At 51.9% G+C, this 18102-nt stretch overlaps 1 protein-coding gene across 1 annotated transcript; it reads right to left on the reverse strand.

The window, feature by feature from the left end:
- Positions 1–314: 314 nt before the first annotated feature.
- SMUG1 (single-strand-selective monofunctional uracil-DNA glycosylase 1) lies at positions 315–4935 on the reverse strand. The gene is made up of 3 exons (XM_033118327.1): positions 4615–4935; positions 2730–3031; positions 315–1728 (listed from the first exon to the last, which is right to left on the reverse strand). The coding sequence occupies exons 2-3, from the start codon at positions 3018–3020 to the stop codon at positions 1201–1203; spliced, it is 819 nt and encodes a 272-aa protein (XP_032974218.1). The 5' UTR covers positions 3021–3031; positions 4615–4935; the 3' UTR covers positions 315–1200.
- Between the last annotated feature and the right edge of the window lie 13167 nt (positions 4936–18102).

Genomic DNA, 18102 nt, shown 5'->3' on the forward strand with positions numbered 1-18102 from the left:
TCACTCTCCCAGCCCTTTCCAAAGGGGCACACCACCCAGCCACACAGCAGACGTGCGAAGTGAGTTAGCTGGAGAGACCAGGCTCTCACGCACCCATCACCTGCTCCCCACAGTGCCCTGTGTAACAGACAAACCCCGGGAAGGCCCCTAACAGAGACCCTGCAGCGTTGGCAAGGCAATTGGAGGTCTCCTCACACCGTCCCCCAGCCTACCCAAGAGAACTCTTTGCAAACAATGAAGAGGTAAGAGGAGAAAATCTAAACTATCACTTTCTAGCCTTGACATATAACAGAAAAAAAAGGGACCAACACAAAAAGATTTAGGAGCTTTTAATGCTTAGACTGAAAAATCACAGGCTGGGTTTTTCATAGTCATTGGTCCATTTCTGGGAGGGCAAGAGTCTGCTCCTCACCCAGGCCACAGGTGGGGGCCAAGGACCATCCCCACCACCCACCCCTGCTGCCCAATTGCCCAGTGGAGGGTCTTCCCCTGTAGTGCAGTGACTCCCCACCCAGATGCAAGAAAGAAGAGGTACAAAAAGCACCGCGTGCCAGGCACCACGCAAGGCCCTTTTAAGTGTTATCTCCGTTAATCCCCACACCAACCCGTAAGGTAGAGACCCCCATTTTAAAGATGAGGATCCTGAGGCTTGGAGAGGTGAATCAACTTGTCCAAAGCTGTAACGTTCACAAGTCTCAAAGCTGGGATGTAAGTCCAGGTCTTCCAGCCTTTCCCACTCTGCCACATTGAATTTTATCTCTGATCCAGCCTCAGTCTTCCATAAGAAGTTCATTCTGAACACCCACGCGCCGCGCTTTGTCTGGTCCTGTGAGGATAGGGGTCCGCTGAAGGACACTGTTCTATGAGAATGAGTGCGGATCCCGGCAGGATCTTTTCTCTAAAACAGCAAACCTCAAAAGTCACTCAGCTGATTAGAGGCTCCCAAGAAAACAGTGAAATAAGCACTTTGTAGGCGCTGAGTCTCCATGGAGTTAAGCACCACAGGACCAAAGAGGCAATGTCCGAAGGAAGGGAAGAAAGCAGAAATCAGGAGGCCAGAAGTAGTGTCAAACTGTCACAGCAGGTCCCAGCAACCAGGCAGCGAGGAGACCTTGCTGCTCCAGTCCAGGAGGCGTGTCGTCATCTGCTGGCCCAAGAATGAAGTGGGAGGCCTTGCAAGTGTGCAGGGCCCCAGGGCACTCATTTTGTTAGCAGCGGCAGCAGCCCCAGCTCATTCATTCTTTCCTTGGCCAATGCCTCCCAACCCCTATTGGCCTGCGGGCTCCGGGGTGAGGGGTGCAAGAGCCCCTCCACCTGGACATCAGGCATCAGGCCTGCCAGAGCCCGCCGTGCCCGCTGCTCTGCCAGCCGCCCCACCCCCACCACCAGCCGTACCCCCAGCAGCTGCACCTGCCGAGAGAGGGCAGCGTCACAGAGCCCAAGAAACTGCTCTCGCTGCTTGGCAGGCAGGTCAGCGGGGGTGAGGTTGCGCCCACTGGGAGCCAGGAAGAGCAGAGGACACAGATTGTGGACGAAACAGTGACGGAAGAAGACCTCGGGCTGTCCACAGAGGTTCCGGAAAAAGCCCCAGAACCGGGCACCGCTCACCTCTGACTGTGGGCACTCCAGTCCCAGCACTGGTCGCTTAGGGTGCTCTTGGGGAGGGGTCAGCACAGCGCCCCCAATGCCCAACCAGTCCCGGACTATACTCACTTCCCCAAAGGGTACCTGTGGGGAAGGAGAGAGACATGAGGGCTCAAACTGGAGGACTGACTCCTGGGCTCTGAACCAACTGACCCCTTCCCCCAGTCCATGAGGATCTAGCCTGGACACCAACAGCCCCGCCCCAACCCCACCACCTTCACCCAAAGACCTGAGACAAGGATTCCTGGACTTGGGTTTGATCCTGTCCCTCTTTATCCAGTTTTTCATTGTGGACTGTGGTCCAAAAGACTCTATGTGTTTGTGTGTACCCCCACTCGCCTCGGGGACCACACAGAGGGGGTACATGGGGGTATCTAGCCCTACACAGGGCATGAGTAGCAGTATTGAGGACCGATGGTCTGAGACAGAAAGGCCACCAGGGTGAGTGGCGGCACAAGGACAGGGCTGACCACTGCCCTCTCAGCCCCAAGCCTCAGGCTGTCATTTCCATCGATCATCATTGATCATCTTTCATCCCCCAGTTGGGGTCAATAAAAGCGATTGAGCCTCCTGCCCTGAAGCCTCTTCCCCTCCCCCACCCTGCCAAGCACCCCCACCGAGAGGCAGTCACTCATCCTGAGGTCTGAAAGGAAAGTGGCAGGCCCTGGAGCCGGGCTCCGTTCTGAACCTCTCCTCAGCTAAGGAGCAGAAGCCGGGTGGCCTGACCGCCCCGCATCTCTTCCATACCCGATCCTGTCAGCCAGTCTCTCCTGAGGACCCCGCGTCCTGATCCCAACCACACTCTAAGGAGAGGGGAGATCCGGCAAGGTGAGGTAAGGGTGGGGCTGGCGGAAGACAGGGCTCTCAGAGGCAATTAGTGGACAGCTCACAGGGGAAACGGAACTACCTTTAATGTGCTTGGTAACTATGGGCAGTGAGGCCGGGGAGTGTCTGAGACCACAGGAGCCAGTGTGTGTACTGGGAGGGGCCGGGGGCCTCCACACCCGCACGTGCACAGCACATGCAGCCAAGCCTCCAGCTTGGAGCCTCCCACTCCACCCTCTAGGGGCAGCCAAGCCCTTTACCCCAGTCTGGGCCATGCCAAAGGGTCCCGGGTTCATGCCCAGGAAGAGCACTTCCTTGGGGCCCTGGCAGTAGCGTGTCACGTAGCTCTGATGTGGCTCCCACGCATACTCCACAGGATTGTAGATAATGCCCACAGGCTCTGGAAACTGCAGTTGGCTCAGCTCAGCATTGAGCCGAAGCTCCTCCTCCAGGAAGCCCTCAGCCAAGCTTCGAGGGCAGAGCTGAGGCTCCATCAGGACACCTGCAGGCTCATGGAGAGGCCCTGGTGGGAAAGCCTGGGGCACAGCCATGTCATCATCACCTGGAAAAGAGATGGACAGAGGCGCCCCTCAGTCCTAGAGTGGGAGCAATCCAGGCTGGCCGTGGCCCCTACTACCATTTCCTGGGCTCAGAAGAGACTGTGTTGTCCATCCCCCAACCTCTAAGAAGGACTGAGCTCATCTCAGTTCTTGGCAATGAAAGGACCCCTCCCCTCCCCATTTCAAGTATTCTTCATTCATCACCTGGTGAGAATAACCCATAACCACCAACCAGCCCCCACTCCCAACCTCTTTTCCATCAGGCACAGGTCTTGAGTCACTAGTTCCTAAGCCATGCTAAGCACACGGTAAGTTTCCAATAAATATTTACTGGTGGCAAACTTTCAGCACCTTTAATGTCACCCTTAATAAAATAAGCCCAGCCAGGATGGGTTCTGTCCAGCAAACCAATGTGCTGGAAGAATGAGATGCAGGTGCAAAGCCATAGCCCGGAGACTAATTACAGAGGGCTAATTACAGTAGCTTCCAGGTGGTGAGCAAGTGCTCTGTGCCAGACACACCTCATTGATCCTCTTAACAACCCCATGAGGTAGGTATTACTGCTCCCATGTTACAGGTAAGAAGACTGAGGCTTAGCGACATCAAGCAGCTTGCCCGAGGTCACCCAGTTAGCAAGTCATGAAGCTGGGATCTGAACCCAAACTATATGAGGCAAGGCTGTACTCGGAACCATCCACGTGTTCCGTCAGCCACTCCGCTAATTCTACAAAACCGATCCACAGCCCAGCCCAGCTTCTTGCCCACATTCACGAATCTTTAGTGGTGAGGAGGAGGATTATCGGCCTCAGAACAGACTCTGACAAGCTACGTAATCATGAACAGAGCCTCTGATTTCCTCACTGAAATACTACGAATAATACCCGCTTAATATTAATAGAAGAGATAGAATGAGACGTTACGTGTATTGGGGGAGGAGCAAAGGTGGAAGGGAAGAAACAGAAGAGAAAAAGGGAAGAAGTGGGGAGGAGGCAGAGGGAACAGTGCAGCGAGCTTTGTAACCTGCAGAGGCCATTCCTTCCAACCTTCCTTCTCATCACTCCCGTGCAAACCCAGTGTTCCAGCCTAACCATTCCATCCACACTTTCAAAATGACTTTCCCACCCCAACACCCAAAACTTTGCACGTACCATTTCTACAAACCCAACCAAACATACTCCTTGAGTCAACCAGGACTGTGACTCCTGCACTCTCCACACATTCCAATTATACCCATCTTGCAAGCAGCAGCTCAGACCATCCCTTTGGTAAAGCCCTCCCACGCTCAACACACCCCAACATTTGCCATCGTTTCCCAGCCCCACCCCACACGAGTTAAGTATGGCATGAGGCCTGAGAACCTGTATTTTAAACAAACTTCCCTGGGTGTTTCTGACGGTTGAAGGCTGAGAACCATTGTGTGTCACCATGATTAGTGGCTTCTTCATGAATTCAAACATTGCCCCTCCTGAATAGACTTGAGACCAGCAGCCAGTCATTGTTCAATTTCCCTCCATGTCTCCAAGGTCCTAGCTCTTATTAGGTAGTCAACACCTGCCCAGCTCTGTCCATCCCTGTCGAAAACTACCTTCTACCAAGGAGCCTTTCCTGATGGACTCCTCTCCACTTCTCCACTGTGAGTTCACTGACGGATCAGCTGCCCACTTGTACTCTGCTTGCTTCCCAGGGCTCTGAGAGGCTCTGGGCGTGTTTCCATCACATATGGACCTCCCGTACGGCAGTGACCATGGTTCTTTCTCCCTCTACCCCTTGCCCAGTCAAGAGTGACCTCTTCCCCAAGATGGCAACTCGCTGAAACAACAGCTTCATCCATCAACCTGTTCTCTGACCCTAGCCTAGAGGAAGAGAGAGGAGAAAAAAAAATCAGGCACCAAATTTAGGAACTCCTTCCCTAGACTGTTCTCAGAAATCTTTAACTGATTTGTCCTGGTGGCTACCCAGAGCCAACTGGGCTCCAACACAAGCAGAGAAGGAGCTATGGAGAACTCAAATGCCTCAGGGGCCCTTACTCTAACATCTCCCCATGCAGCATCAACATCCGTGGATTGGCTGCTCCAGCTCTAGGATCTCTGTCAAGTCTTCAATTGGGCCTACCCCTTAACTTCAGAGACCTATGCTGGAGACAGAAAGACTGGGGGTACACACAATGACAAGGCCTTATTTTCAGTGTCCCAGAGTTTTAAAGCCTGATCTGACAGCAAGAGCCACAGACTGGGCGTCATTTGATTCAAATTCTAGTCCTGGTTTCAACTCTAAAGTTCTTTTAAGCAAATCATTTAATTCTCCTATCTACGAAATGAAAATGAGAAATTCCACCCAACCTACCTACCACCCGCAGTTAATTTATTTTTTCAATATTTATGAGTCTCTTACATGACAGGTACTGTGGCAGTCAGTCTCTTGGTGAGGAAGAAATTCAAAATGAATAAAATGTAAGCCAGGGTCATAAATTACTGAGAGAGGACAGATAAACAATTCTAATACACTGTGATTTGAGCTTTAATGTCTGGAACAAAATACTATGAGAGCCCAAAAGAGGAACTTGGAAAGTGACCAAGAGCCAGAGACTTAAGAAACGTAGAAACTTTATAAATTACAGTGTCATATTACATCAAGTGCAGAAGAAGCGAATGGGGATCCAGAGATAAGTCTGGCCACCTAGTTTTTCTGACACTAAATCCAGGAAGTGAAGAAAAAATCGAAGACACTATCCACTCCCCTGTCCCTTGGGGGCATTCCAGGAATCCACAGGGACAATCAGCAAATCCTTAAACCAATAATAATAAAATAATAGAGCATGGCCTCGAAAACACCACTTCATCGTTCCAAGGGGCCGACACTAAGGCTCGGCAGAAAATCTCCGCGTTCGCCCACGGGCTCCGCCTCGACCCCGCAGGCCTCCCTGGCGGTTTCGTGGGTTCGGCGCTCCCTGAGTCCGGGCGAGCCCCAGGCAGTGCGAGGGGCCCCAAAACACAGACATTCCGACACCCCGCCCGCAGGCGCCCGAGAGCCCTGGAAGCCCTCAGCTTGCCCCATGCACGCCACGTTCCCAGCCTCCTACGTCCTCACCTGGTCCAGATCCCCATCTGGTTTCCGGTTCCTTTCCCAGGCCCCGGAGCGCGGAGGACAATGGGAGTCGTAGTCTACTTTGTTTAGGGAAGGAGATTGGCGTAGCCGCGGCCACTTCCGCCGGAAATACTCCAATCCCCGGAAGGCTCGCTAAATTAGCACTAAGCGACGCTGGGAGTTGTAGTTTATTCTTTACTTCAGGGCTCAATCAAGAAGACTTGAAAAGGGAGGGCCAGCCTCTGTAAGGACCTCCGAGATCCTGGGTTCTAGCTCTAAAGTGTATCACCCTTATAAAAATCCATTCACAACACTTTTCCCAAAAGGATTGCGAATCAAGGAGCTTCAACCATTCCCAATCTCTCAACTCACTTGAGGGTATTAACAACAGCTAAAGACCATTTCTAGCCCTCCTTTGTAGCCAAGGACTGTAGATAGAACATCCACAGAGGCACTTCTGGCATCTCCTAACAACTCTTAATAATGGCTTTGAGACTCTTCCATCCCCCATTACTGTCCAAGTCCCTGTCTCCCTGGCTTTGCCATTTGGCTTCTCTCACTCCTCTGCCCTGCTATTTGCCCATCCCTATAATCTCCAATCCTTCTCAATCCTCCTCCTCTGATACTACGTCCAGGACACTTTCCCTGACCAATTCCAATCCCATGGATTCACTTAACAGTCCATTCCCTCCCACCTCCCCAACCCAATACCAATATTCAAAGCTGTTCCACACCTCGTTTTGTTCTTGCCCTCTATCTCGGTCTGTTTTGGTGCCCTGACTATAGGACTTTCATTAGCCTGGAAGCCCCCTAAGGCCAGCTATCTTGTAGCTTCCCAGCCCTACCCCTGCACACCTCAGTACAGCCAATGACTGAGATCAGGGAGAAGCAAGGTCTCCCTACAGGCAGTAAGGAAGGAGACCAATAAACCCAAGAACAGAAATAGGTGCGAGAACAAGGATGCTACCTCCTTCCCAAGACTCCCCTGTTCTCCTACCAACAGACAAAAACGTAAGGGTGTAGCAGGAGCGTCAGGGAACTATGAGCAGTGACCCTCTGATACAAAAGGTAAGAAACCACTCCCGCTCTTGCAAGATTTTGGAAACTGAATTAATCATACACCCCACAAAGTGCGTTGTTTCCTGAGTTTTCATCTGTGCCAGACTCTTTCCCTCTCTGTCTTTGCCTCTCTCTCTCTACCCATGTAAATGTATCTCTATCCCTAATCTCTTGTAATCTCTCTGTGTGTACATCTATTTCCCTAGCTCTGCTTCTTTCTCTGGAATGACTGAAATAAAATTATCCTGAGCTTCTAGAACTGACAACCCCCCACCCCCAGCTCATCTATCTCTGTAGATCTATGCATTTGTGTTTCTCTGAACAAAAATTAGTGGGGAAGAGGAACCACACTGTGGTGTCATCTCATTGCTTAAGAATTCTAGGAGCCTTGCCACCCCTTAGACAACCCTCCTGCCCATCCTGCCGCTCTGCCACTTGCTTGCCAGGCACTTCCAGTTAATCATCATGGCAGGCCCCCCACATTTCAAGTCTGCTTCTGGCAGGATAAGAATGAGTGAAATGAGTGACAGGTAAGTGGAGATTCCCTCAGGACCCTCACCCTCAATTTCAACTTCCTGGAAGAGTTGCATAACTGTTTCTGTCCCTGTAAGTGCATTCACGCCAGGGAGCCCAGGGATAAGGATTCCGGACATAGGAAGAAAATGAGTCTTGGGAAACCCACAGTGAGTCCCTATAGCTGACCCCTGAGGGCCTTCTCTGTCTTTAGTCCATGCTACTCCTCCCCTCCTGATGAGTCCCTCTGAGGGTAAATGGAGGTGAGGCACTCCATACCTCCACGGTGTGGAGTGCTTAGAAACAGACACCCGTAAACTTTCAAGAGATGGAGCCTAAGAGAGGAAACTTGGGCTGGGGCAGGGCCCTCCCAACCTGCCTTGTCCATGTGTTAGTCTCCTGGCACTCTGGGAAGTGTCCAAGGGACTGGCTGACTGATTTATGGATAGAGCCTTAGGGGCAAGAAGAGAAGCAGACCCAGGCTGTGCCCTGGAAAGAGCCTAGAGAGTTTTGTCACTCCCTAGGAGCTAGCCAGTTCTGGGACAGGGTCCTCTGCCACCCACCAGCCTGCTCCTGGGGCTCGAGCCCAGGCTGTGAGGGGTTAACCTGGGGCTTGTTTTCCTTTGATTTCCATGGGCTGCCGGAGCTGTGTTGGGCCATGAGCGCCATCTATCGGCCTCTCGAGGTCATAGCTCTGATTCCCAGCTCACTTAGGCTTCTAGGCTGATCTTTCAGCCGTTCCCCTGTCTCTTTGCTCCCTTGAGTAGGAAAGAGGAGTTGTCTAGCTTCCAGGATCCAGTGCAGAAATAAGTATTTGGGATTGGAAAAGGTGAGGGCCATGTTTCCCCCTTCCCCAAATATCAGGTATCATCCATGTCAGCTCCCGCCACCTCTGGCCTGGAGAAAGTTTTTGTATTTGACTTTCAGTGTAGCCATCTTCCCCAGTTCCACTACACTAGGCAGTTGCCCTCTCTCAGTCAGCCCAATAAACATGAAAAGAGAATCGGAGAAGAGAGACGACATAGCAGAGGCCTTTAGAGTGTGGGCTGTGGACCCAGATGGCTTAGACATGAATCCCAACTCTGCCATTTACTGGTGGTGGCCTTGGGCAAGTTACTTAACTTCTCTGTGCCTCAGTTAACTCAATTGTGAAATGGGATAATCATTGAATTCCATGCCTTTTGTGATAATTAAATTAATTAATTACATAAGGTTCTTAGCATGGAGTCTAGCACAGAATTGGTGCTCCAATAAAGGTTGGTTTTTGTTGTTATGACCATGTGGCCAGGGTCTCAGGCAGATGCTTGTCTGAAAACCCAGGATCCAGGCCTTAGGGCCATGTGACACACAGGCACAGAGAACAAGACTGGGCAACTCATCCCAGGAGATTTCCACAAAGACGATGACCCATAAAGGCTAGGGTTGGGAGCTGGAAGTTCAGGACTGCAACTCAAGTACTTTTCAGTTCTCCAAGATCACCAGATGGGCTGAGGGGGTCAGAGAAATAAAGAACTTGAGGTAAAGATGTAGGAAGGAAAGGCATTAAGGAAGAAGCATTAACTAGCCTTTAAAAGGACACCGATTTAGGGAAGTGGAGCAAGGTCCCTGATGTGTGGGGATGAGCAAGGGCCACTGTATCCAAGGGCCTATCCTCCTTAGTACAGGCACAAAGTCTCAGGCTTTGATCAAACCCCTCAAGCTTCCCGAGATGTATCACAGCCCCATCCTAGCTCTGTGGGAACTTAACCCTCAATGTCTTTACCCCAGACTGGTGGGAAGAGACTCACAAATGGAAAAAACTATCTGCAGGTCCTAGAGGTCCCACTCCCACCTCCATCCTAGACCCGGAGAACCAGGAAGCCAGACTGTGAATTCATCTATTTGTTTATTAACAGATTCAGCCATCTGTCTATCTATCTTCTGTATCTCTGCCTTCATCTACCTTACTGGGAAATGGGTACATAGGATTCTTCTCCAAGGGGTAAGAGTGAGAGGCAGAGTGACACTCTCTCAGTTAAGACAGAAATGCACAGCCAGTGGGGTCCCTGATCCATCCTCACCACCCCACCACCCCCACCTCAGCCCCAAGGAAGCACAGACCAGCTTTATGGATTGATGGCCACTTAACTGGAGGCAGGTGACAGTTTCTAAGTCTCCCTAATTCAGGTGTTCTCCTTCTGCGGCCTGGACGCCTGGGTCCTAAGGAGAGATGCAGGAACAGGCTGGATGGGCTGATTTGCATCGCTTACTTGGGAAGCAATTATCGGAGGAGCTGTCAGCTCAGCGCAGCTCTCTCCTCACTAATCGGATTTCACCAGAGCCCCGGGCTTGGGGGGAGCTGAATAATTTGGCTTGATGCAGTGGTGGGAGATGTAGGGCCAGGAGGCCGACCAATCTGTCTGAGTGGTGTTAGAGTTGTCCAGAGCAATTATCCTGAGGGGACCACACAGACATCAGACAGACAGACAGCCAAGAGGACTGGACTGGTCCTCAAGTCCTGCAGCAGGAAGATGGAAATTACACGTTTGGCAGAGTGGGAGGGTTATCGCCCATAGGTTGAGCCGAATTAAGCAATTGAGAAGAGTCAACAAGATAACTCTGGGAGGGGGGCCAAGTAGCCAAGTGGGAATGGAACCCAAGAACCCCAGCTTCCAGCTGACCCACCATGCAGGCCCTGCCCTGCCCCTCACGCAACAGAGCAGGGACTTGACCAAGGACAAATCCTCCCAATCCTGCTCTTCCCCCTGCAGTGCTCCCAGACTACACTTTCCCTGTCCCTGTCTCTGGCTCTGTCACCTGTCTTTTCTTATCCTTACTGCCCTCTTGAACCTGTCCCCTCCTCCCCACCCACACTGCCCCACTTTATCTCTCCCCAAGCTTTGCAGTGGACTGATGACCCCTCTTCCTCCCTCTGTCCTCCATTCCACACCTTTCAGAAAGAGAAGGATGATAACAATAGCTAACCTTCTTCTACAGTGCTTCTTCTACACCAGACAGCACCCTAAGTACTTGGAGTGGATTCTCCCATCTAACCCTCACGCTAACACTGTGAGGGACCCACTCTTGTACCCCATTTACTGATGAGAACACTGCTGCTGACTGAACTTCCTGAAGGAGGGACACATCTGATCTTTGCATCCCAAGCTACCAGGGCAGCCCTGGCGTGTGGTTAGTGTACAATAAATGTCTGTTTACTAAATGAAGGATCAAGTGATTTACCCTATTCTCTACTTCCAGCTGACCTCCAGGTAACACCCCACATCTTTGGCTTGGCCTCCCAACTCTCTCACATCTCGACACCCACTTACCATCTCAGCTTGACCTCCCTCACACCTCTCCACACACTCTGTGCTAAAATACATCGGAAAGCTCCACTTCCTCATCCTCTCCTGCCTTTGCACAGAGTCTGTCTCTGAAGCTCTGGGAATGTCTCTCTCCATCTTGTTCCCCTTGCTTAGAACATTCTTCCTTCCCTATCACTGCAACTGAATACATCCTACCCACTCCGCAAGGCCCACATCAATTGCCACCTTTGCTCAGAAACATGCCCTGATCCTCCCTGTGCTTGTGCCTCCTTCGTGACCCTTGTTCCCCACTGTTAAGTGTGTCATTAATTGCTAAAATGCCGTCTGGCCCCTGCTAGAATGTTTTGAGAGGTCAACGCTCAGTCCTCTCTCTCCTGAGCCCAGGCCCACTGCCTTGTACCTATTAGATGCTCAATAAATGCCTGTTGACAACACGAATATCTGCTCTCTATTTTTGTTTATTTCATTCAGAGATGCTCTTACGGTGAGTTGGAAAGAGCACTGAACTTTCAAGGAAACTTGGAGTTGGGGGCCTGCCACTAACCAGCGGTATGACATTAGGAAGATCATTACCTCTCTGAACCTTGGGTTGATCATTTCATTCTTTACCTGGAAGAGACCTGCCTCGTAGGACATGGGGCTCAGCCACATCTTATCTGTTCAGAGTCTGTCTCTGAAGCTGTGGGGATCTGTCTCTCTCCATCTTTCGGCCTCACTGCTGAGCCTCTGCCTCTCTGACCCCCATCAATTCAGGCACAGAGCCCAAGAGTCCTACCACTCGCCTTCCTCACTGTCAGTCAGGCATGTCAATTTTCCTGATGCTACCATTTCCAGGGTTGGCCTCCCCCTTTCCCAGGGAGCCCAAAGGGCCACCCCCTTAACAAGTGAGACCTTGAGTTCTCCCTCTGAAAATATTAATAATAAAGAGGCAAGGCAGTGGGCATGGAACTGGATGCAAATTGGCCCCAATTCTCAGTCCAAGAAAGAGAATGCCTGAGCTATGGACCCAGAGAAATCCTGTGCTCGTTTGCATGTTATTTGCATTATATTTACATGCGATCAATTTCATGTTCAAACGCACAACCCTCCCTCCCCAGTTTTTCTCCCCCAGCATCCCCTCAGCCGATGTCCCCCATCATTCCCTCCAGCCCCTAGCCCTCTTCCTCTAGCGCCTGTCATAACCCTCCTCACCCTTTTCCTTCTTCCTGCCAGGGTCCACAGCCGGGGAAGGGGGGTGCGCCTTCCTTACTGGCAAGGACCCACTTGCCCAACACCCAGAATAGATTCCTGGGGTCTTACCCCTAGTTCAGGAGGGGCATCCCTGCCTGCCCCCTCCCACCCTGAGCCGGGCAGGCGCAGCAGACAGCAAGCGCGCCTCTCAGCAAATCCCAGCCCCATTCAGCCTGGTGATTAATGGCGCTGCCCTCCCCATGAACCTGCCTTTAATACTGAGGAAGTTATGAAACCGCTATACATCAGCAGCTCCGGCCCCGCTCCCCCCGCCCGCCTCCTCCTCTCCTCCACCCCCCCACCCTCCAGCTCCCTCTTCAAAATCTCATTTGGGCTCCTGTCGCCTGGGCCCACCCCTCCTCTGGTCTTTGCTGGGGGGAGGGGGGTGTCTGCCCCTGCTGCGGTCCCAGTGAGGACCCACATCTCATTTTCCCCTTCCTCTCTCCCCCCTACTCCACCCTCTCTCCCTCCTCACCGACCCCCCCCACGGCTGCATCTCCGGACCCATTTAGAATTGCTGACATTTTATCTGCATTACATACATCACTCCGTCCCCAGCAGCCATCTCTCATGGATTGGGGGGGGCGAGGGCGGGGGCGGGGTGGTCCTGAGCTTGGGAAGATGGTGGGGAAATAGGGTGGAGGTGGGGAGAAAGATAGCACTTCCTCCACACCACTTTCCCCTTCGGCCCTCTCTCCAGCTACCTGGGAAGTGTCGCAGGTGGAACCCTAGGGTAGAAGATGGCAGGGATTGGTACCCTAGCCTCTTCATGCAAGTCCCTGCTACCTCACAACATCAAAAGACCTTTTCTTATACTGTACAGACTAGGGAAGGTCATGTGGCCCATCTCTCCCACCCCTTCCATGGGGCTCCTCCACGGGAGATTATGATGGTGGTTGTTTAATCTCTTTTAGCTGGCATGTTCTAATATTTCCCACACCTCCCTTCTGGGAAGTCCCTCTGAATGTCTAACTACTGTGCCTCATGCTGCAGTCACTATTTTCTTCTTGCTTTGTTCTTAGAAGGTTGAAAAGCAGTATTGCCTCTCAAATGAATTAAACCCTTTGTTCCAATGCCTGAGCAATCATAAATATAGTCACCTGCTCACACTCCTGAATCTTATAAACATGATAGGAGGCAGAGTGTGGGGCCACCCTAGAAAGGAGGAATGAGACTCAAATTCAGGAGGAGAAAAGGCAAGAATCTGTCCAAGACCAAGAAGCAAGGATCGAGTGGTCCCACAATCCCAGCAGCCAGTTTTCTTTCCATAGAAAGATGGCCAAGGCAGAGGGCAGCGACAGAGGGGTCTGGACCAACAGACAGCAGAGGGAGAAAAAAGAGGGAGCTGGGAGAGAGACAGGCAAACAAAGAGACAAACAAACAAAGAGCTAGACAGACAAAGGGACCATCAGCTAGGGACAGGCAGACAGGAGAGAGGAAGCCGACAGAGGCGCTGGACACATGAGAAAGGCTTTCTGTCTGTCTCTGTCAGTCAGGGTCTCTGCTGGAATGCGTCTCTCAGGGCCTCTGGAGCTGTTTGCTCACTGGATCCGAATCTATCCGTTTCCCTGGGAATTTGTGTTCTCCTTGGATCTCTCTATACCCTGTCCCTTAGTTTCCCTGTCTGTGCCCCATCCCAGCAGCTCCTGTCTCAGGCCATCTTTCTGACCTGCCCTTCACTCTCCCTCTCAGGGAGATTCAGACACTTCCTGTGGGCTTTGGGAGGCTCCCACAGGAATCGGGCCAATCCTCCAAGGATGGACAGGAGGGGCAAGGGCTCTAGCTCAGGGGACAGCTCCCAGGCCTGCAGGAGGGAAAGGGCAGTACAGGACAGCACCCCCACACTGGCCAAGCTTAGCCAATGAGGCAGGAGGAGCCCTGGCAGGGAAGGTGAAAGGACCCTCTGCCCCACTCTCCTGTGGCTCAACCTCAGATAAAACAGACGTCAGGCAGTGGGTCTAGGGGGAGCGGTTGATTTACATGCTATTTGCATCTCATTTGCATATCCTGATTCCCAGTCAGCCCTCTCAAACTCTAGGCTCCCTCCAGCTCAGTCTGGCCCCTAGGAGAGTTGGGGGCAGAGAGAGGATCGGTTGGAGTGAGAGTTCACACACTGGTGTGCAAGAGTCTTTCTCCTGCACCTCCTGCCACTACGAGTTACATTTCTGCCCTGCTAGAGGCACCTCCTCTCCTACCTTAAAGCCAGTCTCAACCTGTTGTACCAGCCACACACTGTCCTATAGACATGACTTTCACTTGTCCTGCCTCTGATCTTTGTCCTCATGTTTCCCCAGCCTTCCTTACCCCTCTCTGTTTTTATCAACATTCGCATCCTTTAAGGCCAGGCACCAAGCCCTTCTCTTCCCTGAAGACTCCTCTGGTCACACAGCTCAGAGTGATCATAAAACTACAGTTCTCAATACTGGAATGCACCTCCAGAAACCACACTGTTTGTCTTATCTGTCTTCAGGTAGATGATGCATCACGGTCCCCATTTTATAGATGAGACCCAGGATCAGTAAAGTAAGTTTCCCAGGGCAGTATAGGAAGTAAGTAGGGAGGAAATAGGTATCTGGGGCACTCTTCTCAATGTCCCCTGTCCTACCCTTTCCTTGTCATTCATTTGGCCAGGAACAATACCCTGTTCTGGACTCTCTTGTCTGTGAGCTACCCATTAGACATTGTTCCTTAATTTAGGGGGATTTTAGTCTCCTGCAAGCTCCCTGGGCTCCAGCCACACAAAACAACTGGCAGTTCCTGAAGTCTCTTTGCTCTTTCTTAGCAACATGTCTTTGCCCATGGTGGTCCCCCTGACAGGACTGCCTTTCTTCCCACTCCCTCATGAATGGGAAAAACTCCAGCTCATCTCTCAAAACCCAGCTCAGCTATCACTTTCTCTGGGGAAGCCTTCCCTGATTTTCCTCCTGGTTCCCCAGCAGCATTAAACCTCCCTATGAGGCAGCATGTGTCATACAGCCCAGCCTCCCTCCTTAACCATGAGTCCTTCAAGGGCAGGGACCACCATGTCCTGTTCAGATCTCTCCCCAGAGCACACATTGTTTCACCGGACCAGATTTCATTACCACCTTCCTTCCCCAACCCAGGCCTATGGAACAGCAGTATCAACATATTGGAGAGGTCAAGAAGGAAGACCAAGAAGTTGGGGCGATATGCAAGAGGAGAAGTCCAAGGAGATAGTCCAGGAGTGCAGGATATACATTTCTTGTTTTCTAAAGAATCCCTTTCACCTAACAACGCGGAAGGAAGGAAGGAAGGAAGGAAGGAAGGAAGGAAGGAAGGAAGGAAGGAAGGAAGGAAGGAAAAGAAGAATAGACTGAAAGGGAGAAGGAAAAGAAGAAAGAGAGGGTGAGGGGCAGAAGAGAGGAGTGAGAGAAGGGAGATGAGGAGAGAGGGAGGGAGGAAACGGAGAGGTGAAGAGAGGGAGCTCAGTCTTTTGATCCTCAAGCACGTCCAGCCGAGACTCCAGGTTGAGCCTTAGTACCATTCCTGCCCCATTCTCCTGTCTGGGAAACGAGCACATCGCCCCTTCTCTAAGCACAAGCGAGGCTCGGAGTGGGGCAGAGGATGGAGGCACCTGCTGTGTGAATGACCTGAGATCCTTTCACACACACTATCTCATAAAGTTCACCTGAGAGGTAAGAGTTATTATTCCCACCCTACAGATGTAGAGACTGAAGCAGACAGGTCTGCCATTTGCCTCCATGAGGTGGGGTCTGACTCCAAAACCTTCTCTCTCCGCTCAGCAGGGCCGTCTCCGCATTGAAGACAGACCAGAAAGAGACGTAGATGACATTTCATGTCCCACTTGAAAAGTCGAGCTGCAGAGGGGGGCCAATCACCTCCACACCCCACGGAGGAGTGTGAAGTTGTGGTGTCATTTCCGACTCCAGGAAGGGCCCCCACCTCGCATTGACTCAGTCTTTGCCTAGTAGGTTGATCATGCTCAAACTAAGAATCTGGAGACCTAACAGGGACTCTGAAGATACATTTAAGTGGATGCAGAAAACTGCCCTGTCCTTTCCTTTACCAGTGCTCCCAACCAGGGGAGAGAGTGCTCAGGTGTTTTTCTTTGAAAGCTTCCATGCAGATCTCTTCCCCATCCCTGAGGCCCAAGGCCCCAGCAACATCCATGGGTCTCCAAGGCTCAGAGATGCACAGTGGCAAGTAACCACACCCAGCCGTCCTCTCTATCCCACACTAGGGAAGTATAGGTGACAGCTATGGATCTCAGAGGACTCTCCCCAACCCACAGAACCAGAGCCGCACCCCAGATAAACAGGCAACTTTCCTGTGTTCAACCTCCCTCATATACCAGACCCAATGGCTCTTGACGCTCTCTGTCAGGAAGTCCCTCCTAATGTCTAGCTTACATCTCTCTTGCTGCATCCTATCCAGTCCTTGGGAAAGCAGAGTCTGAGTTCTAATGGCCAGGGGATGGGGAAGAGAATAAGTACTTCAATTCAAGCCTGGAAGGAGGGAGGAGTGTTAATGAGAAAAAAAAAAGGGGTCGCTCACTCAGCTCCATCTCTTCCCCCTAGTAGCAATAGAAAGGGAGGGTAGACAGCTAGAAGGACTTCCCCATAGAGAAGGGAGGTACTTCTGGAATAGGATTATGAAGGGCAAAGGCTGCATCTTCCTCTGGCGGCCTCCAAGCCTGGCAGAGACCCTTCAGTGGCAGCTGCAGGAGTATGGCCCCCGCTTCCAGAAAAGCTCAGAATGCGAGGGCTGCTGGGAATCTTTGCAGCTCCAGCAGAAAGGAGAAAAACCTGGTCCCGGAGCCCCCTTGTGGCCACCCAGAGGCTGGCCAGGCCGCTCTTCCTCCAGCTGCAGCAGCAGTCATAGCCAGCCAGAAGGCCCTGATACAGGAGAGACAATCTCTGCGGTCCCACCTTTGGAGAGAAGCCCAGTCGGCAGCTCCAAGTTCATCACACCCACCAGCTGACTCCAGGGACAAGGTGGGGAAAGAGACCAGAAGGCCTCTGGAGCTCTGGCACACGGACTGAAGCAAAACCATGCTGGGACCCCCAGGTGAGCACACACCCCACGCACAGCCACACTCATCCCTGGCTCCACAGATGTAGCAACACACATGCACGTCTCCTCACCGACAGAGGTGGCTCCCCTCGGACTCTTAGTTACCCCCATCCTGAGAAGTTTAGGGATGGTTGGAATGGGTGGTGAGAGCACGGGTTCCAGAGCAGGGACCATGGAGAGGCCAAAGTGGCAGGGTGCCGCAGCCCACCCTTCGGCATCAGTGGGTCCCAGAAGAGCCTGTGATCACCAGCCCTCCTCCAGCATCCATGAAATGGTCCGAGCACAGGTACAGAGTCACCCTAACAGGGGCTTGGGTGTGTGAAGAAGAGGAACTAGGGAGAGGAAGAGGGTCATGAGCCTGGATGGAGACCAGGCTTCCCCTGGATCAACAGCCTTCCTTTCAGGACTGCTCTCTCCAGCTATTTGGAACATCTCCCGGGCCTCTAACCTCAATCCTCCCTGCTGGGATCAGAGATCATTTCTCCCTGGGGATTACTCTGGCTTTTTGCCCTTATTATAAACCAAACAAATAATTCTGAAGCCTGAAGAAGGAGGGGTAAAAACTGGCAATAGATGACAGGGAGAGAGTTGGAAGCAAGAGGGAGTCAGGAAAGACAGGTGACAGTCAGACAGGTGATGTTTATGACTCTCTCTCTTCCCCGTCTATGAAGAAGGAACGGGGAATATGGACTCCCCTTGACTCCCTGCCCCTGCCCCAAGGGAGGACTCCCCATAAAAGGCTTAATAAGGACATTCTCTGAAAACACTTTTGATTATTAGAAACTGGGGATGACAGAAGAGAGAGGAAAGGAAGAGGAAGGGAAGAT

The sequence above is a fragment of the Rhinolophus ferrumequinum genome, chromosome 10, assembly GCF_004115265.2.
Source record: "Rhinolophus ferrumequinum isolate MPI-CBG mRhiFer1 chromosome 10, mRhiFer1_v1.p, whole genome shotgun sequence".
NCBI lineage: Eukaryota > Metazoa > Chordata > Mammalia > Chiroptera > Rhinolophidae > Rhinolophus > Rhinolophus ferrumequinum.